The sequence below is a fragment of the Dendrobates tinctorius genome, unplaced genomic scaffold, assembly GCF_039654945.1.
Source record: "Dendrobates tinctorius isolate UK_male_01 unplaced genomic scaffold, ASM3965494v1 ptg000257l, whole genome shotgun sequence".
In the NCBI taxonomy this organism is placed as follows: Eukaryota; Metazoa; Chordata; class Amphibia; order Anura; family Dendrobatidae; genus Dendrobates; species Dendrobates tinctorius.
The window spans coordinates 10626586-10651040 of NW_027361924.1; the positions used below are offsets into that span (position 1 = coordinate 10626586).

General features: G+C 51.0%; 1 protein-coding gene across 1 annotated transcript; it reads right to left on the reverse strand.

Moving 5' to 3' along the window:
- Positions 1–3177: 3177 nt before the first annotated feature.
- LOC141069215 (nmrA-like family domain-containing protein 1) lies at positions 3178–20450 on the reverse strand. The gene is made up of 5 exons (XM_073558648.1): positions 20396–20450; positions 7610–7848; positions 7248–7497; positions 5948–6138; positions 3178–5604 (listed from the first exon to the last, which is right to left on the reverse strand). The coding sequence occupies exons 1-5, from the start codon at positions 20433–20435 to the stop codon at positions 5425–5427; spliced, it is 900 nt and encodes a 299-aa protein (XP_073414749.1). The 5' UTR covers positions 20436–20450; the 3' UTR covers positions 3178–5424.
- Positions 20451–24455: the final 4005 nt, after the last annotated feature.

Here is a 24455-nt window from a genome sequence, read left to right on the forward strand (position 1 = left end):
TACTGCCCTTTTCTGTACTTTCTTGACACCTGTATGGCTTTTTTTTTGAGGCTCTGGTGTTTTTGCGATATCTTACGAGGTGTTATACGTGGTGCGGGGCTCACCCAGGTCCTCTTCTCTCTGCCATAGGCCTCTTTTTGGCATATGAACCACTCTGACCTCCCTCACCCAGATTGGGGGCAGTGGGGGAGGCAGGTGACGGTGGGTCGGAGAGTGGCAGTTTCCTTTCCTGGGCTCCCGGCGGTGTTGGCACTGAGGCCTCATTTCTCCTGTCTTGGCACTCTTCCTTTCCTCAGCAAGCATCCAGACAGAAGACCAGGGTGTCACCATTGCCACACCGTCGTGAGGTTTCACAGCTCCTGCACCCTCCTGAGCCTATTTTCATTTTTCCCAGCACCATGTCATCTTTCCGGGATCCCTCCAGGCGGCCTCCTGTGGACATTTCTTCAGGGAGATCTGAATGGTTGATGTGATCACCACCTCCCTGACCCCGGTATATCTCAGGGCTACGATGGAATGCCCTCTAGTGGCGGGGCATATACTCACAGTCTCGTGTCCTCTACTGTATTCACCAAAAAAGGATTTTATTGTAAATACAGGAATCCAATTTTTCCAAAATTTTTTACAACTAAAGCGCAGGGGACTCGGGTACAAAGGTTTTTTTGCTTTCGTCATCGCTAATCTCCAACTTGGGTTAATTCTACATATTGATTTGTAAAGTTCATTGTTCTACATTTGTGTATATAAATATATCCATATCTTTGTTAGTTTTATTAAAACAAATATATAAATAATTCTATTTCAGAACTATGGGTTCAGTTGTCGTTTCTAAGCTTGGTGTGACATTAGTGAAAAATGACGGCATGTGGATCTGTTTCAGGGTGTGTTCACACATTGCGATTTGTTGGAGAAACTCTCTGCAGCAGAAGCGTAACAGTCGCAGAGGGTGCGACCATGACCGGGTCCATACTGGGAGGGGCCGACCGGGTCCGTGCTGGGAGGGGCCGACCGAGTCCGTGCTGGGAGGGGATGACCGGGTCCGTGCTGGGAGAGGTCGACCGGGTCCGTGCTGGGAGGGGCCGACCGGGTCCGTGCTGGGAGGGGCCGACTGGGTCCGTGCTGGGAGGGGCCGACCGGGTCCGTGCTGGGAGAGGTCGACCGAGTCCGTGCTGGGAGGGGCCGACCGGGTCCGTGCTGGGAGGGGATGACCGGGTCTGTGCTGGGAGAGGTCGACCGGGTCCGTGCTGGGAGGGGCCGACCGGGTCCGTGCTGGGAGGGGCCGACCGGGTCCGTGCTGGGAGAGGTCGACCGGGTCCGTGCTGGGAGGGGATGACCGGGTCCGTACTGGGAGGGGTCGACCGGGTCCGTGCTGGGAGGGGCCGACCGAGTCCGTGCTGGGAGGGGATGACCGGGTCCGTGCTGGGAGAGGTCGACCGGGTCCGTGCTGGGAGGGGCCGACCGGGTCCGTGCTGGGAGGGGCCGACCGAGTCCGTGCTGGGAGGGGATGACCGGGTCCGTGCTGGGAGGGGCCGACCGGGTCCGTGCTGGGAGAGGTCGACCGGGTCCGTGCTGGGAGAGGTCGACCGGGTCCGTGCTGGGAGGGGCCGACCGGGTCCCTGCTGGGAGGGGCCGACCGAGTCCGTGCTGGGAGGGGCCGACCGGGTCCGTGCTGGGAGGGGATGACCGGGTCCGTGCTGGGAGAGGTCGACCGGGTCCGTGCTGGGAGGGGCCGACCGGGTCCGTGCTGGGAGGGGCCGACTGGGTCCGTGCTGGGAGAGGTCGACCGGGTCCGTGCTGGGAGGGGATGACCGGATCCGTACTGGGAGGGGCTGACCGGGTCCGTGCTGGGAGGGGCCGACCGAGTCCGTGCTGGGAGGGGATGACCGGGTCCGTGCTGGGAGAGGTCGACCGGGTCCGTGCTGGGAGGGGCCGACCGGGTCCGTGCTGGGAGGGGCCGACCGGGTCCGTGCTGGGAGGGGCCGACCGAGTCCGTGCTGGGAGGGGATGACCGGGTCCGTGCTGGGAGAGGTCGACCGGGTCCGTGCTGGGAGGGGCCGACCGGGTCCGTGCTGGGAGGGGCCGACCGAGTCCGTGCTGGGAGGGGATGACCGGGTCCGTGCTGGGAGGGGCCGACCGAGTCCGTGCTGGGAGGGGCCGACCGGGTCCGTGCTGGGAGGGGCCGACCGGGTCCGTGCTGGGAGGGGCCGACCGGGTCCGTGCTGGGAGGGGCCGACCGGGTCCGTGCTGGGAGGGGCCGACCGGGTCCGTGCTGGGAGGGGATGACCAGGTCCGTGCTGGGAGGGGCCGACCGGGTCCGTGCTGGGAGGGGCCGACCGGGTCCGTGCTGGGAGGGGCCGACTGACCCCGGCGTCTACTTCAGCTGGATGTGCGTCCAAGTGAAATGTATTGTGTCACTGAGACCGCCGGCTCACAACACTACAATAAAAGCCGCCAGCCAATAAGAGGCTGAAAATGGCGTGCCAGGCATTGGCGTTGCATAGCAGTGACGTCATGCGTCGCCATAGTAGGCACGCTGATCTCAGCTGCCGGCCTTGGTGCACATCATGGGAGCAGAGTCAGATGAGTAGAATGTTTTGGGTTTTTTTTAATGCAAAAGCAGAACCTCCGTGCAATAACTAAGATCTGGTCACCTCTGTAGTGAGACAGCCAGCATGGAGTTGCTGTATGGAGGACGTCCTTATAAACAGTACTGTGTGCACAGAAATCACGGACCTCCGTGCAGCAACTCCGATCTGGACATCTCTGGAAATAGCGAGCATGGAGTTGCTGTATGGACGACTAACATTTTTCAAGCCAGTCTAAAGAAGCACTCCGTCTGTTTTATTCAGTAAATGTGTGTGTGTATGCATGTAGTATGGTGCGAGTGTATTAATATAATCACCTAACATGTTTTTCTTATCAACATATTTTTATTGGCTTTAAAAAAAATGTTACACTACAGAAGGGGAGGGAGAGCAAAAAATGTTAATGTAAAGAGGGGAGGATAGGAAAGGAGAGAAAAACAAAAGGTTACACTATAAAGCAGCGGGACAAGGGCGGGTGTGCTGATCCATCTCCTATAGAGTAGCATGCACATATATTAGGACATCAAACAAGCTCCGGATCAGTCAGGGTCACATTACAACAGAGTTTTTGGAGATGGACAGAATCAAGGAGTTTTTCCAAGCAGAAACCTCGTTCTCCTAGAGGAAATTGCTCCTTTTTTGGGGGAGAGTTTTTTTTCCTGGTATACATTTCCCCAGTAAAAGAAGCATGAGATGAAGTGGATACACTATTGGGGCATCACACTGTATGGGGGGACATCACACTGTATGGGGGGACATCACACTGTATGGGGGGACATCACACTGTATGGTGGAGGGCATCACACTGTATGGGGGCATCACACTATGGGGGGACATCATACTGTATGGTGGAGGGCATCACACTGTATGGGGGGCATCATACTGTATGGGGGGCATCACACTGTATGGGGGGACATCACACTGTATGGTGGAGGGCATCACACTGTATGGGGAGGGCATCACACTGTATGGGGGCATCACACTATGGGGGGACATCACACTGTATGGGGGGATATCACACTGTATGATGGAGGGCATCATACTGTATGGGGGGCATCATACTGTATGGTGGGCATCACACTGTATGGCAGGACATCATACTGTATGGTAGAGGGCATCACACTGTATGGGGGGCATCACACTGTATGGGGGGCATCATACTGTATGGGGCAGGGTATCATACTGTATGGTGGAGGGCATCATACTGTATGGTGGAGGGCATCACACTATGGGGGGATATCACACTGTATGGGGGGATATCATACTGTATGGTGGAGGGCATCACACTGTATGGGGGCATCACACTATGGGGGGACATCATATTGTATGGTGGAGGGCATCACACTGTATGGGGGGCATCATACTGTATGGGGGGCATCACACTGTATGGGGGGACATCACACTGTATGGGGGGACATCACACTGTATGGTGGAGGGCATCACACTGTATGGGGGGCATCACACTATGGGGGGACATCATACTGTATGGTGGAGGGCATCACACTGTATGGGGGGCATCATACTGTATGGGGGGCATCACACTGTATGGGGGGACATCACACTGTATGGTGGAGGGCATCACACTGTATGGGGAGGGCATCACACTGTATGGGGGCATCACACTATGGGGGGACATCACACTGTATGGGGGGATATCACACTGTATGGTGGAGGGCATCATACTGTATGGGGGGCATCATACTGTATGGTGGGCATCACACTGTATGGCAGGACATCATACTGTATGGTAGAGGGCATCACACTGTATGGGGGGCATCACACTGTATGGGGGGCATCATACTGTATGGGGGAGGGCATCATACTGTATGGTGGAGGGCATCATACTGTATGGTGGAGGGCATCACACTATGGGGGGATATCACACTGTATGGGGGGATATCATACTGTATGGTGGAGGGCATCACACTGTATGGGGGCATCACACTATGGGGGGACATCACACTGTATGGGGGGGGATATCATACTGTATGGTGGAGGGCATCACACTGTATGGGGGCATCACACTATGGGGGGACATCACACTGTATGGGGGGATATCATACTGTATGGTGGAGGGCATCACACTGTATGGGGGGACATCACACTATGGGGGGACATCACACTGTATGGTGGAGGGCATCACACTGTATGGGGGGCATCATACTGTATGGGGGGCATCACACTGTATGGCGGGACATCATACTGTATGGTGGAGGGCATCACACTGTATGGGGGGCATCATACTGTATGGTGGAGGGAATCACACTATTGGGGGCATCATACTGTATGGGGGGCATCATACTCTATGGTGGAGGGCATCACACTGTATGGGGTGCATCACACTGTATGGGGGGTATCATACTGTATGGTGAGGGGCATCACACTGTATGGGGGGCTGTAGGGGCATAATACTTTGTGTGGGGATGTAAAACTGTAGGGGTGACTGTGGGGCTGGGGCAGCATTTTGTGTGTGTGGAGAAGCCTTTAGGGTATCATACTGTGTGTAGGGGACAGTGCTAGCATCTTACTGTGTGAGGGGCTGTGATAGGATTGTACTATGTGGGTGGCTATGGGAGCAATCATACTGAAGGGGATCCTCAGGCTTCAGTTTTTAACAGACAGTTCAGTGTTTCACAGTAATAGTCCAGAGAACCAGCAGATTCAACAGAAATAGTCTATAGCAGCCAATCAGGCTACAGCTTTCATTTTCCAAAGGCCGTCTCAGAAATGAGAGTTGGATTTTGATTGGTTGCTATGGTCAGATTGCTTTTCCTGTCTCCATGCACTAGTTTTTCTAAAGCAGCCCCGATGTTTCAGTATTTCACAGTCACAAACGACTTCACAAGTCCTTAAACGCCTCCTTGTTCTCCTCCATCCATGGCTCAAAGGTCTTGGCTTTGGGGTTGAGCTTTAAGGTGATGTCCACGTCCTGTTCGGGCTTCGTGACTAGGAAGCGGAACATTTTGGCCACCTCTGATGCCTCGGGGAAGCCGAGCTTCTCATACGCCTCAAGGGAGATCTGCGGTTACATAAAAATGTACATTTAATGGGACATCGCACCACAGGCCTCAGTGTGACTAAACACAAGCTATTGCTCTCTGGTATCAGCCATGACAGGCAGAGGAGATTGTCCCGCAGCCTGAGAGCCCACTATAAGGCAGCAGAATTGTAAATGCAGCTCTGGTTGTGAGTGAGCATACTCCACCCCATGTCTGGTGAGGATTGGACGCTGGATGGTTGCCTTGGTAACCCACGCACACTCTGCAATGTGGCGGCCATGATGGGGCGTGTCTTATAGTTTAAGGGCGGAGCTTACATGTAAGATAAGCGTGATCGCTCACCGGAGAAGCCGCTGATCTCACCTTGGCGTCTTTGATGTCCTTGCCGGTGACTTTGGACATTATGGCCGCATATTGCGCCACCGTCAGCTTCTCCGTGCTCAGCCCGATGTTCTTGCCTACATGATCAGATGGCGACTTCAGGATGCTGACCACCACACCGCCCAAATCTGTGACCGACATCCCATCCAGGGGCACATCACCCATCGGGATGGCTGGAAAGAGAAGGAGAGTCATGAAACTGGAGCCGACCGATCACCTGGAGTCTAGGATGCGAGACTGGATGCAACTGTAACAAACCCTCAGCTGTAGCACATTACATCCATACAGAGACTTCAGCTGTGGAGGTAGACAAGCGTATGACTGGTCACTGACAGCTACAGAGATCTTGGATAAATACTTCATTATACCCCAATCACATCCAGAGCTGCATTCATAGTTCTGCTTTCTTGCTGGCTCAGAGCCGACTGTTGACCCCATTTAGTATAGGAATAGGCATCACTACTGCATTGTCCCCCTTGTTTGATGCATTTTTTTGTGCAGAGGTAAAGCAGCTTTTTTAATGTGTTTTTTTTTTTTTTTAAAGGGCAACGGCGTATTTTTTCAGGCTCCAAATAGAAAGAAGCCTATGGAGAAAAACATGCACCAAATCTGCACAGTTTAGCAGCATCTTTAGCTGCACAGAGGGAGGAGCTTTCATGAAATCCTACGCTCCGTTACTTGTCAGTGCAGCCTGTGGCTTGTAGCGCTGGCTGCTGCCTACAATGATGCAGGTTGGGAGTTCACATCCTGCTGAGATCAGACCTCTAAAAAAAAAAAAGAGAATTGTTTATTTAATTGTATGCAAGTCTGTAGGAAGCTGAGAGATGTCGGCGCTCCACACCAGAGTCAGGAGAAGAGGAGATGGCAAGAAGTGATTGGCTGCAGCAGTGTTAATAAGACATCACCGCTGCAGCCAAACAACAGACGAGTCCGGCGGCGGAGAGGCAGTGCTGGACCTGTGGAGCGCGAGTAATACTCAGTTTATTGTTTTACATGTCATTGAGCCTGTGTCACCTCTTCATCATATATAAATCTTGAATTTCAGCCAAGTGGGCGGGGTTGTCCAGTAAACAGTGGGCGTGTTCTTGATTGTAACGCCCACTTGCTTAACAAGACTTGATTTCTGTACAGGGAAGAAGAGGCCATATCTCAGGAACGGAGAGGGGCAGGTACAAAGGAAAAACATCGCCGGATTCAGGAGAACGGCGGCTTTTACATAAGGTACAAAAAAATACATATTTTTGACAATCAAAAGGTTTTGTAAAACGAACGTTTCTTGTACCTAGCGAGTAGCCATCACCGTCCTTGTTCTTCTGGGGCCTGAAGAAGGTCAGCAGGTTCTCGTAGTAACCGGGAAGCCTCACGCTGGTCATGGGGACCCCGATCTCACGGAAATATTCCTCAATTTCTCCTTTTCCATCAAAATGCAGCACCTCCAGCTTTCCCTCCGTCAGTTTCTTCACATTCTCCAGGCCGCTGAAGACCACAATCTCCAGGGCGAGACGCTTGGACAGATCTGCGATCAGTTTACCCTGGAGAAATTTATAAAAGTGTTATCAGGATCCAGAGCAGCGCTCCTTACATGAACCAGGAGGCTCAGGATGAATCCCACATCATGCGACAGTCTAGTAATGGCGCCGTTACCTGTGTGATCTCCTTCTCCTTGCTCTTATGCTCCCAAAAGTTGGTGACCAGGAACGCCCCATACGCCCCGCTCAGGGCGGCCTCCAGGCTCCTCTCATTGTCCAGATCCGCGGACACGACCTCCGCTCCGGCCTCCTTTAGCTTCACAGCTACCGGTTTGCTGGTGTCCCGAGTCACCGCCCTGACCTCAAAGGTGCCATCATCCAGGAGAGCGGCAGCGACCGATCCGCCCTGAGCTCCTGGGAGAGAAAGCACAAGACATGGCGGACATTAGCACCACCATTAGATTTGGAGGTGGTCGGTAACCTAGGCAGCGATCAGTAAACTATAGAATTACAGATCCCTCTGGGGCCTAAATGTTCCAATTTTGGAAAAAATGTAAATTTTCAAACTTTGAATTCTTATTTCCTTACAGCAGATAGTCGCACTATACAAAATAGTTCATAAAAAAACATTTCCCATAAGTCAACTAGGGTTAACCCTTCACAACAATTTTCCATTTTTTTCCAATGACATTTAGAAAACTTTTTTTTGTTTTCTAGAGATCTCTTCAGTTTTAAAAGTGACATTAAGGGGCATCTACAGGAGCTTCTCCCAAAATGAGAATATCATCAGAAAGTGAATTTATACAGACAGCGCCTCTCCTCTATTCTATAGAGACATTACACACAGAGAGATCTATGTCACGGGTTTATTTCTGGTAATGTTGATGATTATGGCTTACAGCCAATGAGAACCCAAAAGTCATTATCTCAGGAAATTAGAATACTTTATAACACCAGCCTGAAAGTGATTGTAAAATCTGAAATGTTGTCCTCCTGAAATGTGTGATCAGTAGATGCCCTCAGTACTTGGTCGGGCTCCGTGTGCATCAATTACTGCATCAATGCGGCGTGGCATGGAGGCGATCAGCCTGTGGCACTGCTGAGGGGTTATGGAAGCCCAGGTCGCTTTGATCGCAGCCTTCAGCTCGTCTGCATTGTTGGCTCTGGTGTCTCTCGTCTTCCTCCTGACAATACTCCATAGATTCTCTATGGGGTTAAGGTCAGGCGAGTTTGCTGCCAATCAATGACTCTGTAGAATAGAGGAGAGTCACTTTTTGTATTGAAGAACTGAAATAATTTCACTTTTTAATGATATTCTATTGTTGTGAGAAGCTCCTGTACATTGGAAACCCTCAGAAGTGATGCCATAAAAGCTGCACCCCTCAAGGTCTAAAAACTACTGTCAGGATGTTTGTTAACCCTTTAGGCACTTTATAAGAATTAACAAACAGTGAAATGAAAAGTTAGCACAGAGCCAACAGATCCTTCCTCCACTGTTCAGTCTAGGTAAAGATCAGGACGAAGGCAAGTGTGTGTAGCAGAGCTGTGTGTGTATGAGTGCGCAGCTGAGCTGTGTCTGTATAGCAGAGCTGAGTGAGTACAGCAGAGCTGAGTGTCTGTATAGCAGGGCTGTGTGTGAAAATGTGCGTAGCTGAGCTGTGTGTCTGTACAGCAGAGCTGAGTGTGTACAGCAGAGCTGTGTGTGTATATGTGCACAACTGAGCTGTGTATGTATAGCAGAGCTGAGTGTGTACAGCAGAGCTGAGTGTGTATGTTTGCGCAACTGAGCTGTGTCTGTATAGCAGAGCTGAGTGTGTATAGCAGAGGTGTGTGTGTATGTGTGCGCAGCTGAGTTGTGTCTGTATAGCAGGGCTGAGTGTGTATAGCAGAACTGTGTCTGTATAGCAGAGCTGAGTGTGTATGAGTGCGTAGCTGAGCTGTGTCTGTATAGCAGAGCTGAGTGTGTATAGCAGAGGTGTGTGTGTATGTGTGCGCAGCTGAGTTGTGTCTGTATAGCAGGGCTGAGTGTGTATAGCAGAACTGTGTCTGTATAGCAGGGCTGTGTGTGTATATGTGCGCAACTGAGCTGTGTCTGTATAGCAGAGCTGAGTGTGTATGAGTGCGCAGCTGAGTTGTGTCTGTATAGCAGGGTTGTGTGTGTATAGCAGAGCTGTGTCTGTATAGCAGAGCTGAGTGTGTATGAGTGCGCAGCTGAGCTGTGTCTGTATAGCAGGGCTGTGTGTGTATATGTGCGCAACTGAGCTGTGTCTGTATAGCAGAGCTGAGTGTGTATGAGTGCGCAGCTGAGCTGTGTCTGTATAGCAGAGCTGAGTGTGAATATGTGCGCAGCTGAGCTGTGTCTGTATAGCAGAGCTGAGTGTGTACAGCAGAGCTGTGTGTCTGTATAGCAGGGCTGTGTGTGTATAGCAGAGCTGTGTCTGTATAGCAGAGCTGAGTGTGTATGAGTGCGCAGCTGAGCTGTGTCTGTATAGCAGGGCTGTGTGTGTATATGTGCGCAACTGAGCTGTGTCTGTATAGCAGAGCTGAGTGTGTATGAGTGCGCAACTGAGCTGTGTCTGTATAGCAGAGCTGAGTGTGAATATGTGCGCAGCTGAGCTGTGTCTGTATAGCAGAGCTGAGTGTGTACAGCAGAGCTGTGTGTCTGTATAGCAGGGCTGTGTGTGTATATGTGCGCAACTGAGCTGTGTCTGTATAGCAGAGCTGAGTGTGTATGAGTGCGCAGCTGAGCTATGTCTGTATAGCAGGGCTGTGTGTGAATATGTGCGCAACTGAGCTGTGTCTGTATAGCAGAGCTGAGTGTGTACAGCAGAGCTGTGTGTCTGTATAGCAGGACTGTGTGTTTATATGTGCACAACTGAGCTGTGTCTGTATAGCAGAGCTGAGTGTGTATGTACGCAACTGAGCTGTGTCTGTATAGCAGAGCTGAGTGTGTATGAGTGCGCAGCTGAGCTGTGTGTCTGCATAGCAGGGCTGTGTGTGTATGTATGCACAGCTGAGCTGTGTCTGTAAAGCAGAGCTGAGTGTGTACAGTAGAGCTGTGTGTCTGTATAGCAGTGCTGAGTGTGTATGTGTGCGCAACTGAGCTGTGTCTGTATAGCAGAGCTGTGTGTATGAGTGCGCAGCTGAGCTGTGTGTCTGTATAGCAGGGCTGTGTGTATGTGTGCGCAACTGAGCTGTGTCTGTATAGCAGAGCTGAGTGTGTACAGCAGAGTTGTGTGTCTGTATAGCAGTGCTGAGTGTGTATGAGTGCGCAGCTGAGCTGTGTGTCTGCATAGCAGAGTTGTGTGTGTATGTGTGCGCAGCTGAGCTGTATCTGTATAGCAGAGCTGAGTGTGTACAGCAGAGTTGTGTCTGTATAGCAGGGCTGTGTGTATGAGTGCGCAGCTGAGCTGTGTGTCTGTATAGCAGGGCTGTGTGTATGTGTGCGCAACTGAGCTGTGTCTGTATAGCAGAGCTGAGTGTGTACAGCAGAGTTGTGTGTCTGTATAGCAGAGCTGAGTGTGTATGTGTGCGCAGCTGAGCTGTGTGTCTGCATAGCAGAGCTGAGTGTGTACAGCAGAGCTGTGTATCTGTATATTAGAGCTGAGTGTGTATGAGTGCGCAGCTGAGCTGTGTGTCTGCATAGCAGAGTTGTGTGTGTATGTGTGCGCAGCTGAGCTGTATCTGTATAGCAGAGCTGAGTGTGTACAGCAGAGTTGTGTCTGTATAGCAGGGCTGTGTGTGTATGTGTGCGCAACTGAGCTGTGTCTGTATAGCAGAGCTGAGTGTGTATGTGTGCGCAACTGAGCTGTGTCTGTATAGCAGAGCTGAGTGTGTATGAGTGCGCAACTGAGCTGTGTCTGTATAGCAGAGCTGAGTGTGTATGAGTGCGCAGCTGAGCTATGTCTGTATAGCAGAGCTGAGTGTGTACAGCAGAGCTGTGTGTCTGTATAGCAGAGCTGAGTGTGCACAACTGAGCTGTGTCTGTATAGCAGAGCTGAGTGTGTATGAGTGTGCAGCTGAGCTGTATGTCTGTATAGCAGGGCTGTGTGTGTATGTGTGCGCAACTGAGCTGTGTCTGTATAGCAGAGCTGAGTGTGTATGAGTGCGCAGCTGAGCTGTATGTCTGTATAGCAGGGCTGTGTGTGTATGTGTGCGCAACTGAGCTGTGTCTCTTTAGCAGAGCTGAGTGTGTATGAGTGCGCAGCTGAGCTGTGTGTCTGCATAGCAGAGTTGTGTGTGTATGTGTGCGCAGCTGAGCTGTATCTGTATAGCAGAGCTGAGTGTGTACAGCAGAGTTGTGTCTGTATAGCAGGGCTGTGTGTGTATGTGTGCGCAACTGAGCTGTGTCTGTATAGCAGAGCTGAGTGTGTATGTGTGCGCAACTGAGCTGTGTCTGTATAGCAGAGCTGAGTGTGTATGTGTGCGCAACTGAGCTGTGTCTGTATAGAAGAGCTGAGTGTGTATGAGTGCGCAGCTGAGCTATGTCTGTATAGCAGAGCTGAGTGTGTACAGCAGAGCTGTGTGTCTGTATAGCAGAGCTGAGTGTGCACAACTGAGCTGTGTCTGTATAGCAGAGCTGAGTGTGTATGAGTGTGCAGCTGAGCTGTATGTCTGTATAGCAGGGCTGTGTGGGTATGTGTGCGCAACTGAGCTGTGTCTGTATAGCAGAGCTAAGTGTGTATGAGTGCGCAGCTGAGCTGTATGTCTGTATAGCAGGGCTGTGTGTGTATGTGTGCGCAACTGAGCTGTGTCTCTTTAGCAGAGCTGAGTGTGTATGAGTGCGCAGCTGAGCTGTGTGTCTGCATAGCAGAGTTGTGTGTGTATGTGTGCGCAGCTGAGCTGTATCTGTATAGCAGAGCTGAGTGTGTACAGCAGAGTTGTGTCTGTATAGCAGGGCTGTGTGTGTATGTGTGCGCAACTGAGCTGTGTCTGTATAGCAGAGCTGTGTGTATGTGTGCGCAACTGAGCTGTGTCTGTATAGCAGAGCTGTGTGTATGTGTGCGAAACTGAGCTGTGTCTGTATAGCAGAGCTGAGTGTGTACAGCAGAGTTGTGTGTCTGTATAGCAGAGCTGAGTGTGTATGTGTGCGCAGCTGAGCTGTGTCTGCATAGCAGAGCTGAGGGTGTACAGCAGAGCTGTGTGTCTGTATAGCAGAGCTGAGTGTGTATGAGTGCGCAGCTGAGCTGTGTGTCTGCATAGCAGAGTTGTGTGTGTATGTGTGCGCAGCTGAGCTGTATCTGTATAGCAGAGCTGAGTGTGTACAGCAGAGTTGTGTCTGTATAGCAGGTCTGTGTGTGTATGTGTGCGCAACTGAGCTGTGTCTGTATAGCAGAGCTGTGTGTATGTGTGCGCAACTGAGCTGTGTCTGTATAGCAGAGCTGAGTGTGTACAGCAGAGTTGTGTGTCTGTATAGCAGAGCTGAGTGTGTATGTGTGCGCAGCTGAGCTGTGTGTCTGCATAGCAGAGCTGAGTGTGTACAGCAGAGCTGTGTGTCTGTATAGCAGAGCTGAGTGTGTATGAGTGTGCAGCTGAGCTGTGTGTCTGCATAGCAGAGTTGTGTGTGTATGTGTGCACAGCTGAGCTGTATCTGTATAGCAGAGCTGAGTGTGTACAGCAGAGTTGTGTCTGTATAGCAGGGCTGTGTGTGTATGTGTGCGCAACTGAGCTGTGTCTGTATAGCAGAGCTGAGTGTGTACAGCAGAGCTGTGTCTGTATAGCAGAGCTGTGTGTATGAGTGCGCAGCTGAGCTGTGTGTCTGTATAGCAGAGCTGTGTGTATGTGTGCGCAACTGAGCTGTGTCTGTATAGCAGAGCTGAGTGTGTACAGCAGAGTTGTGTGTCTGTATAGCAGTGCTGAGTGTGTATGTGTGCGCAGCTGAGCTGTGTGTCTGCATAGCAGAGCTGAGTGTGTACAGCAGAGCTGTGTGTCTTTATAGCAGAGCTGAGTGTGTATGAGTGCGCAGCTGAGCTGTATCTGTATAGCAGAGCTGAGTGTGTATGTGTGCGCAACTGAGCTGTGTCTGTATAGCAGAGCTGAGTGTGTATGAGTGCGCAGCTGAGCTATGTCTGTACAGCAGAGCTGAGTGTGTACAGCAGAGCTGAGTGTGTACAGCAGAGCTGTGTGTCTGTATAGCAGAGCTGAGTGTGCACAACTGAGCTGTGTCTGTATAGCAGAGCTGAGTGTGTATGAGTGTGCAGCTGAGCTGTATGTCTGTATAGCAGGGCTGTGTGTGTATGTGTGCGCAACTGAGCTGTGTCTGTATAGCAGAGCTGAGTGTGTATGAGTGGGCAGCTGAGCTGTATGTCTGTATAGCAGGGCTGTGTGTGTATGTGTGCGCAACTGAGCTGTGTCTCTTTAGCAGAGCTGAGTGTGTATGAGTGCGCAGCTGAGCTGTGTGTCTGCATAGCAGAGTTGTGTGTGTATGTGTGCGCAGCTGAGCTGTATCTGTATAGCAGAGCTGAGTGTGCACAGCAGAGTTGTGTCTGTATAGCAGGGCTGTGTGTGTATGTGTGCGCAACTGAGCTGTGTCTGTATAGCAGAGCTGAGTGTGTACAGCAGAGTTGTGTGTCTGTATAGCAGAGCTGAGTGTGTATGTGTGAGCAGCTGAGCTGTGTGTCTGCATAGCAGAGCTGAGTGTGTACAGCAGAGCTGTGTGTCTGTATAGCAGAGCTGAGTGTGTATGTGTGCGCAGCTGAGCTGTGTGTCTGCATAGCAGAGCTGAGTGTGTACAGCAGAGCTGTGTGTCTGTATAGCAGAGCTGAGTGTGTATGAGTGCGCAGCTGAGCTGTGTGTCTGCATAGCAGAGTTGTGTGTGTATGTGTGCGCAGCTGAGCTGTATCTGTATAGCAGAGCTGAGTGTGTACAGCAGAGTTGTGTCTGTATAGCAGGGCTGTGTGTGTATGTGTGCGCAACTGAGCTGTGTCTGTATAGCAGAGCTGAGTGTGTATGTGTGCGCAACTGAGCTGTGTCTGTATAGCAGAGCTGAGTGTGTATGAGTGTGCAGCTGAGCTGTATGTCTGTATAGCAGGGCTGTGTGTGTATGTGTGCGCAACTGAGCTGTGTCTCTTTAGCAGAGCTGAGTGTGTATGAGTGCGCAGCTGAGCTGTGTGTCTGCATAGCAGAGTTGTGTGTGTATGTGTGCGCAGCTGAGCTGTATCTGTATAGCAGAGCTGAGTGTGTACAGCAGAGTTGTGTCTGTATAGCAGGGCTGTGTGTGTATGTGTGCGCAACTGAGCTGTGTCTGTATAGCAGAGCTGTGTGTATGTGTGCGCAACTGAGCTGTGTCTGTATAGCAGAGCTGAGTGTGTACAGCAGAGTTGTGTGTCTGTATAGCAGAGCTGAGTGTGTATGTGTGCGCAGCTGAGCTGTGTGTCTGCATAGCAGAGCTGAGTGTGTACAGCAGAGCTGTGTGTCTGTATAGCAGAGCTGAGTGTGTATGAGTGTGCAGCTGAGCTGTGTGTCTGCATAGCAGAGTTGTGTGTGTATGTGTGCACAGCTGAGCTGTATCTGTATAGCAGAGCTGAGTGTGTACAGCAGAGTTGTGTCTGTATAGCAGGGCTGTGTGTGTATGTGTGCGCAACTGAGCTGTGTCTGTATAGCAGAGCTGAGTGTGTACAGCAGAGCTGTGTCTGTATAGCAGAGCTGTGTGTATGAGTGCGCAGCTGAGCTGTGTGTCTGTATAGCAGAGCTGTGTGTATGTGTGCGCAACTGAGCTGTGTCTGTATAGCAGAGCTGAGTGTGTACAGCAGAGTTGTGTGTCTGTATAGCAGTGCTGAGTGTGTATGTGTGCGCAGCTGAGCTGTGTGTCTGCATAGCAGAGCTGAGTGTGTACAGCAGAGCTGTGTGTCTGTATAGCAGAGCTGAGTGTGTATGAGTGCGCAGCTGAGCTGTGTGTCTGCATAGCAGAGTTGTGTGTGTATGTGTGCGCAGCTGAGCTGTATCTGTATAGCAGAGCTGAGTGTGTACAGCAGAGTTGTGTCTGTATAGCAGGGCTGTGTGTGTATGTGTGCGCAACTGAGCTGTGTCTGTATAGCAGAGCTGAGTGTGTATGTGTGCGCAACTGAGCTGTGTCTGTATAGCAGAGCTGAGTGTGTATGTGTGCGCAACTGAGCTGTGTCTGTATAGCAGAGCTGAGTGTGTATGAGTGCGCAGCTGAGCTATGTCTGTACAGCAGAGCTGAGTGTGTACAGCAGAGCTGAGTGTGTACAGCAGAGCTGTGTGTCTGTATAGCAGAGCTGAGTGTGCACAACTGAGCTGTGTCTGTATAGCATAGCTGAGTGTGTATGAGTGTGCAGCTGAGCTGTATGTCTGTATAGCAGGGCTGTGTGTGTATGTGTGCGCAACTGAGCTGTGTCTGTATAGCAGAGCTGAGTGTGTATGAGTGGGCAGCTGAGCTGTATGTCTGTATAGCAGGGCTGTGTGTGTATGTGTGCGCAACTGAGCTGTGTCTCTTTAGCAGAGCTGAGTGTGTATGAGTGCGCAGCTGAGCTGTGTGTCTGCATAGCAGAGTTGTGTGTGTATGTGTGCGCAGCTGAGCTGTATCTGTATAGCAGAGCTGAGTGTGCACAGCAGAGTTGTGTCTGTATAGCAGGGCTGTGTGTGTATGTGTGCGCAACTGAGCTGTGTCTGTATAGCAGAGCTGAGTGTGTACAGCAGAGTTGTGTGTCTGTATAGCAGAGCTGAGTGTGTATGTGTGCGCAGCTGAGCTGTGTGTCTGCATAGCAGAGCTGAGTGTGTACAGCAGAGCTGTGTGTCTGTATAGCAGAGCTGAGTGTGTATGTGTGCGCAGCTGAGCTGTGTGTCTGCATAGCAGAGCTGAGTGTGTACAGCAGAGCTGTGTGTCTGTATAGCAGAGCTGAGTGTGTATGAGTGCGCAGCTGAGCTGTGTGTCTGCATAGCAGAGTTGTGTGTGTATGTGTGCGCAGCTGAGCTGTATCTGTATAGCAGAGCTGAGTGTGTACAGCAGAGTTGTGTCTGTATAGCAGGGCTGTGTGTGTATGTGTGCGCAACTGAGCTGTGTCTGTATAGCAGAGCTGAGTGTGTATGTGTGCGCAACTGAGCTGTGTCTGTATAGCAGAGCTGAGTGTGTATGAGTGTGCAGCTGAGCTGTATGTCTGTATAGCAGGGCTGTGTGTGTATGTGTGCGCAACTGAGCTGTGTCTCTTTAGCAGAGCTGAGTGTGTATGAGTGCGCAGCTGAGCTGTGTGTCTGCATAGCAGAGTTGTGTGTGTATGTGTGCGCAGCTGAGCTGTATCTGTATAGCAGAGCTGAGTGTGTACAGCAGAGTTGTGTCTGTATAGCAGGGCTGTGTGTGTATGTGTGCGCAACTGAGCTGTGTCTGTATAGCAGAGCTGTGTGTATGTGTGCGCAACTGAGCTGTGTCTGTATAGCAGAGCTGAGTGTGTATGTGTGCGCAGCTGAGCTGTGTGTCTGCATAGCAGAGCTGAGTGTGTACAGCAGAGCTGTGTGTCTGTATAGCAGAGCTGAGTGTGTATGTGTGCGCAGCTGAGCTGTGTCTGTATAGCAGAGCTGAGTGTGTACAGCAGAGTTGTGTGTCTGTATAGCAGAGCTGAGTGTGTATGTGTGCGCAGCTGAGCTGTGTGTCTGCATAGCAGAGCTGAGTGTGTACAGCAGAGCTGTGTGTCTGTATAGCAGAGCTGAGTGTGTATGTGTGCGCAGCTGAGCTGTGTCTGCATAGCAGAGCTGAGTGTGTACAGCAGAGTTGTGTGTCTGTATAGCAGAGCTGAGTGTGTATGTGTGCGCAGCTGAGCTGTGTGTCTGCATAGCAGAGCTGAGTGTGTACAGCAGAGCTGTGTGTCTGTATAGCAGAGCTGAGTGTGTATGAGTGCGCAGCTGAGCTGTGTGTCTGCATAGCAGAGTTGTGTGTGTATGGGTGCGCAGCTGAGCTGTATCTGTATAGCAGAGCTGAGTGTGTACAGCAGAGTTGTGTCTGTATAGCAGGTCTGTGTGTGTATGTGTGCGCAACTGAGCTGTGTCTGTATAGCAGAGCTGTGTGTATGTGTGCGCAACTGAGCTGTGTCTGTATAGCAGAGCTGAGTGTGTACAGCAGAGTTGTGTGTCTGTATAGCAGAGCTGAGTGTGTATGTGTGCGCAGCTGAGCTGTGTGTCTGCATAGCAGAGCTGAGTGTGTACAGCAGAACTGTGTGTCTGTATAGCAGAGCTGAGTGTGTATGAGTGCGCAGCTGAGCTGTGTGTCTGCATAGCAGAGTTGTGTGTGTATGTGTGCGCAGCTGAGCTGTATCTGTATAGCAGAGCTGAGTGTGTACAGCAGAGTTGTGTCTGTATAGCAGGGCTGTGTGTGTATGTGTGCGCAACTGAGCTGTGTCTGTATAGCAGAGCTGAGTGTGTATGTGTGCGCAACTGAGCTGTGTCTGTATAGCAGAGCTGAGTGTGTATGTGTGCGCAACTGAGCTGTGTCTGTATAGCAGAGCTGAGTGTGTATGAGTGCGCAGCTGAGCTATGTCTGTATAGCAGAGCTGAGTGTGTACAGCAGAGCTGTGTGTCTGTATAGCAGAGCTGAATGTGCACAACTGAGCTGTGTCTGTATAGCAGAGCTGAGTGTGTATGAGTGTGCAGCTGAGCTGTATGTCTGTATAGCAGGGCTGTGTGTGTATGTGTGCGCAACTGAGCTGTGTCTGTATAGCAGAGCTGAGTGTGCATGAGTGCGCAGCTGAGCTGTATGTCTGTATAGCAGGGCTGTGTGTGTATGTGTGCGCAACTGAGCTGTGTCTCTTTAGCAGAGCTGAGTGTGTATGAGTGCGCAGCTGATCTGTGTGTCTGCATAGCAGGGCTGTGTGTGTATATGTGCGCAGCTGAGCTGTGTCTGTATAGCAGGCCTGAGTGTGTACAGCAAAGCTGTGTGTCTGTATAGCAGAGCTGAGTGTGTATGAGTGTGCAGCTGAGCTGTGTCTGTATACTAGAGCTGAGTGTGTACAGCAGAGTTGTGTGTCTGTATAGCAGTGCTGAGTGTGTATGTGTGCGCAGCTGAGCTGTGTGTCTGCATAGCAGAGCTGAGTGTGTACAGCAGAGCTGAGTGTCTGTATAGCAGAGCTGAGCTGTGTGTCTGCATAGCAGAGTTGAGTGTGTACAGCAGAGCTGAGTGTCTGTATAGCAGAGCTGAGTGTGTATGTGTGTGCAGCTGAGCTGTTTGTCTGCATAGCAGAGCTGTGTGTACAGCAGAGCTGTGTGTCATGTGTGCGTAGCTAAGCTGTGTCTGTATAGCAGAGCTGTGTGTACAGCAGAGCTGTGTGTCTGTATAGCAGCGCTGTATGTCTGTATAGCAGAGCTGTGTGTCTGTATAGCAGAGCTGAGTGTGTATGTGTGTGCAGCTGAGCTGTGTGTCTGCATAGCAGAGCTGAGTGTGTACAGCAGAGCTGTGTGTCTGTATAGCAGAGCTGAGTGTGTATGTGTGCGCAGCTGAACTGTGTGTCTGCATAGCAGAGCTGAGTGTGTACAGCAGAGCTGAGTGTCTGTATAGCAGAGGTGTGTGTGTATGTGTGCGCAGCTGAGCTGTGTCTGTATAGCAGGGCTGAGTGTGTATAGCAGAGCTGTGTCTGTATAGCAGAGCTGTGTGTGTATGTGTGCGTAGCTGAGCTGTGTGTCTGTATAGCAGAGCTGTGTGTGTATGTGTGCGTAGCTGAGCTGTGTGTCTGTATAGCAGAGCTGAGTGTGTACAGCAGAGTTGTGTGTCTGTATAGCAGAGCTGAGTGTGTATGTGTGCGTAGCTGAGCTGTGTGTCTGTTTAGCAGAGCTGTGTGTCTGTATAGCAGAGCTGAGTGAGTGTGTATGTGTGTGCAGCTGAGCTGTGTGTCTGCATAGCAGAGCTGAGTGTCTGTATTGCAGAGCTGTGTGTCTGTATAGCAGAGCTGTGTGTGTATGTGTGCGTAGCTGAGCTGTGTGTCTGTATAGCAGAGCTGAGTGTGTACAGCAGAGTTGTGTGTCTGTATAACAGAGCTGAGTGTGTATGTGTGCGTAGCTGAGCTGTGTGTCTGTATAGCAGAGCTGAGTGAGTGTGTATGTGTGTGCAGCTGAGCTGTGTGTCTGCATAGCAGAGCTGAGTGTCTGTATTGCAGAGCTGTGTGTCTGTATAGCAGAGCTGTGTGTGTATGTGTGCGTAGCTGAGCTGTGTGTCTGCATAGCAGAGCTGAGTGTGTACAGCAGAGCTGTGTGTCTGTATAGCAGAGCTGAGTGTGTATGTGTGCGTAGCTGAGCTGTGTGTCTGTATAGCAGAGCTGAGTGTGTACAGCAGAGCTGTGTCTGTATAGCAGAGCTGAGTGTGTACAGCAGAGCTGTGTCTGTATAGCAGAGCTGAGTGTGTATGTGTGGGTAGCTGAGCTGTGTGTCTGCATAGCAGAGCTGAGCTGTGTGTCTGCATAGCAGAGCTGTGTGTATTGTGCGTACACTGTGAGGCATATAAAACAGTTCTCTTGGTCTGTGGGCTCATCATACAGGGTGGTGGGCATTACACTTTATAGGGGGCACTGTGGGGGGCATGCGTACAGTACCATACTGTGTGTGAACACTAATGAGCTTATCTAGGAGAATATTTCTGTGTGGGTGTATAGAAACACCCGGGTGTACTGATTTATCGCACTGACTCCGCTATGTGTGAACCTCTTTCCTCTTTTTATGATTTGGGAGAATTTTCAGAATTCTAATGGGAGGTTTTGGGACTCGTGAGGCAGAAAATTAAAGTTGCTTGGAAATTGTCATTAATTCTGCACATTTCTCACCACAGGGCAAGTGCTGGATGATGGGGGTGACAGGACGGCAGGTCCATGTGTATTTCGGCGGTGCGCACACAATGCCGCGGGGGCGCAGATTTTCAGGATGCAATGAATGGGACGCTACGGAAACTTTGCTCATAATGTCGTCACCGATTAATTCAGAGAAATAGTTTCCCTCAAATTTCAGCACTTTCCTCCACCCCCGCACTCACCTGTGGCTCCAAAGACCACGAGGACTTTCTTGTTGGCCATGTCTGCTGTGCGCTGGAGTGTGTGCAGGTATACAGCCCAGAGGAGCGGATTATATACCAGAGCCCGGACCCCTCCCCGCCCCCGGGCCGAGGCTGCAGATCATAGAATGGTAGAGTTGGAAGGGACCTCCTGGGCCATCTGGTCCAACCCCCTGCTCAAAGCAGGATTCACTAAATCATCCCAGTCAGATGTCTGTCCAGCCTCTGTTTGAAGACTTCCATTGAAGGAGAACTCACCACTTCTCGTGGCAGCCTGTTCCACTCATTGATCACTCTAACTGTCAAAAAGTTTTTCTAATATCTAATCTGTGTCTGCTCCCATTCAGTTTCATCCCATTGCTTCTATTCTTTCCTTGTGCAAATGAGAATAAAGTTGATCCTTCTACAATGTGACAGCCCTTTAGATATTTGTAGACAGCTATTAAGTCTCCTCTCAGTCTTCTCTTTTGCAAACTAAACATTCCCAAATCCTGCAACCTTTCCTCATAAGACAGGGTTTGCAGACCGGTCACCATTCTGGTCGCTCTTTTCTGAACTTGCTCCAGTTTGTTGATGTCTTTTTTTAAATGTGGTGCCCAAAACTGGACACAATATTCCAGATGAGGTCTGACCAAAGAGGAGTAGAGGGCAATAATGACTTCACGTGATCTAGACTGTATGCTTCTGTTAATACATCCTAGAATTGCATTTGCCTTTTTTGCTGCTGCATCACACTGTTGACTCATATTCAGTCTGTGATCTATTAGTATACCCAAGTCTTTTTCACATGTGCTGTTGCTTAGGCCTATTCCTCCCATTCTGTATATGCTTTTTTCATTTTTATTGCCCAGATGTAGTACTTTGCATTTCTCCCTGTTAAAAACCATTCTGTTAGTTGCTGCCCACTTCTCCAGTTTATTTAAATCTTTTTGAATCCTCTCTCTCTCTTCTCTAGTATTAGCTATCCCTCCTAGCTTTGTGTCATCAGCAAATTTAATCAGTTTACCCTCAATTCCTTCATCTAAATCGTTGATAAAGATGTTGAACAATACAGGGCCCAGGACAGAGCCCTGTGGTACCCCACTTGAGACATTCTTCCAACTGGATGTGCAGCCATTTACGACCACTCTTTGGGTCCGATCACTAAGCCAGTTATGAATCCACCTAACAGTTGCCTTGTCCATTCCATACTTAGTCATTTTTTCAATAAGGATTGTATGAGAGACTTTGTCAAATGCTTTGCTGAAGTCAAGATATACTATATCTACAGCATTTCCCTGATCCACCCAGTCAGTGATTCTGTCATAGAAGGAAATTAAGTTAGTCTGACATGACTTATTAGTTACAAACCCATGCTGACTCTGTTTAATCACTTCATTCTTATCCAGGTACTTACATACATTACATTGTCACTCAGCACTGCACGTAAGAGGCAACCAGATCATCAGGATGCCGGGGTCCCTAAGGAAAGTTAGACCCTGATCCCAAGACCCTATATAAATGCCCCCATCATGTCCGCCGAGCAGAGACATGATGGTGTACAGACCCTGTGATAACTCAGAATACAACCCAAATAAAAATTCTATTACTGAGCTGATGGAACTTCTTTCTGGTTTGTTCATCCTGAGCCCCCGGGTTCACGGACTGATTGCAGGATCACAGTGAGGACTGACACAGGGAAGAGCAGGAGGGAGTGAAGAATTATATGATCTATTTCTAGGAATCCAAGGAAATCTCCAGAGCCGCCCCTTATTCCATCCTCTTTTTATTTCCTTTTGCAAACAACTTTCCCCGGTTTATGTTGAGTGGTTGAATGTCTGCGGCAGACAATCAGCACTCGGTTTGCAGGCTGCCATTGTGAATGTGGCTCAGTATCGGATCCTTGGCTCGCAGGTCTCCTCATTCTATGGACGATCCGTGCCCTGAAGGCGCAGAGAATCCGATCCCATGACCCGGGCGGCGGCTGCCGTGTAATCCCAGTATTGAAGTGCGGTTTATAATCCCACTACACATAATAGGCCGTGTGATGTTGTAATCCTCTGCAGCCGCCGGCCTGATACCGGAGACACCGCGCAGGGACGTCGTCCTAGAAAAGAGCGAACCGCCACAAATCACCGGCCCCCGAGCTCCGACAGTGCAGGGGGGCACTAAGCTTATCCTACATCTCATCACTGTGTAAAAACAACATTTCCTAGAAAGCAAATCACCTGGACAAGCAGGGAATGCTGGGAGATTTCAGCTCTGAAGACTGCAGAATTGTGAACGAAGCTCTGGTTTATAAAATTCAGCTCATTTTAGAGCTGTCAATTCTGGGGGTTTTCTGTCAAAAGACAATGTAAGTCACCCCATCACCCTGCAGAACATCGCCCCATCACCCTGCAGAACATCGCCCCATCACCCTGCAGAACATCGCCCCATCACCCTGCAGAACATCGCCCCATCACACCAGAGCATCGCCCCATCACTCTGCAGAACATCGCCCCATCACCCTGCAGAACATCGCCCCATCACCCTGCAGAACATCGCCCCATCACCCTGCAGAACATCGCCCCATCACCCTGCAGAACATCGCCCCATCACCCTGCAGAACATCGCCCCATCACCCTGCAGAACATCGCCCCATCACTCTGCAGAACATCGCCCCATCACCCTGCAGAACATCGCCCCATCACACTGCAGAACATCGCCCCATCACTCTGCAGAACATCGCCCCATCACCCTGCAGAACATCGCCCCATCACCCTGCAGAACATCGCCCCATCACTCTGCAGAACATCGCCCCATCACCCTGCAGAACATCGCCCCATCACCCTGCAGAACATCGCCCCATCACCCTGCAGAACATCGCCCCTTCACACCACAGAGCATCGCCTCATCACCCTGCAGAACATCGCCACATCACCCTGCAGAACATCGCCCCATCACCCTGCAGAACATCGCCCCTTCACACCACAGAGCATCGCCTCATCACCCTGCAGAACATCACCCCATCACACTGCAGAACATCGCCCCATCACTCTGCAGAACATCGCCCCATCACCCTGCAGAACATCGCCCCTTCACACCACAGAGCATCGCCCCATCACTCTGCAGAACATCGCCCCATCACACTGCAGAACATCGCCCCATCACTCTGCAGAACATCGCCCCATCACTCTGCAGAACATCGCCCCATCACTCTGCAGAACATCGCCCCATCACCCTGCAGAACATCGCCCCATCACACTGCAGAACATCGCCCCATCACTCTGCAGAACATCGCCCCTTCACCCTGCAGAACATTGCCCCATCACCCTGCAGAACATCGCCCCATCACCCTGCAGAACATCGCCCCATCACCCTGCAGAACATCGCCCCTTCACACCACAGAGCATCGCCTCATCACCCTGCAGAACATCGCCCCATCACACTGCAGAACATCACCCCATCACACTGCAGAACATCGCCCCATCACCCTGCAGAACATCGCCCCTTCACACCACAGAGCATCGCCCCATCACTCTGCAGAACATCGCCCCATCACACTGCAGAACATCGCCCCATCACTCTGCAGAACATCGCCCCATCACCCTGCAGAACATCGCCCCATCACACTGCAGAACATCGCCCCATCACTCTGCAGAACATCGTCCCTTCACCCTGCAGAACATTGCCCCATCACCCTGCAGAACATCGCCCCATCACACTGCAGAACATCGCCCCATCACTCTGCAGAACATCGCCCCATCACCCTGCAGAACATCGCCCCATCACACTGCAGAACATCGCCCCATCACTCTGCAGAACATCGCCCCTTCACCCTGCAGAACATTGCCCCATCACCCTGCAGAACATCGCCCCATCAACCTGCAGAACATCGCCCCATCACACGGCAGAACATCGCCCCATTACACTGCAGAGCATCGCCCCATCACCCTGCAGAACATCGCCCCATCACCCTGCAGAACATCGCCTCATCACTCTGCAGAGCATCGCCCCATCAACCTGCAGAACATCGCCCCATCACCCTGCAGAACATCGCCCCATCACACCACAGAGCATC

Coding starts and splice junctions, on each gene's coding strand:
- LOC141069215 (XM_073558648.1), bottom strand. CDS start 20,435: ATGGCCAACAAGAAAGTCCTCGTGGTCTTTGGAGCCACAG. Junction 7,498..7,609: donor AGGAGAAGGAGATCACACAG/GTAACGGCGCCA, acceptor AAATTTCTCCAG/GGTAAACTGATCGCAGATCT. Junction 6,139..7,247: donor CGGTGATGGCTACTCGCTAG/GTACAAGAAACG, acceptor TTCTCTTTCCAG/CCATCCCGATGGGTGATGTG.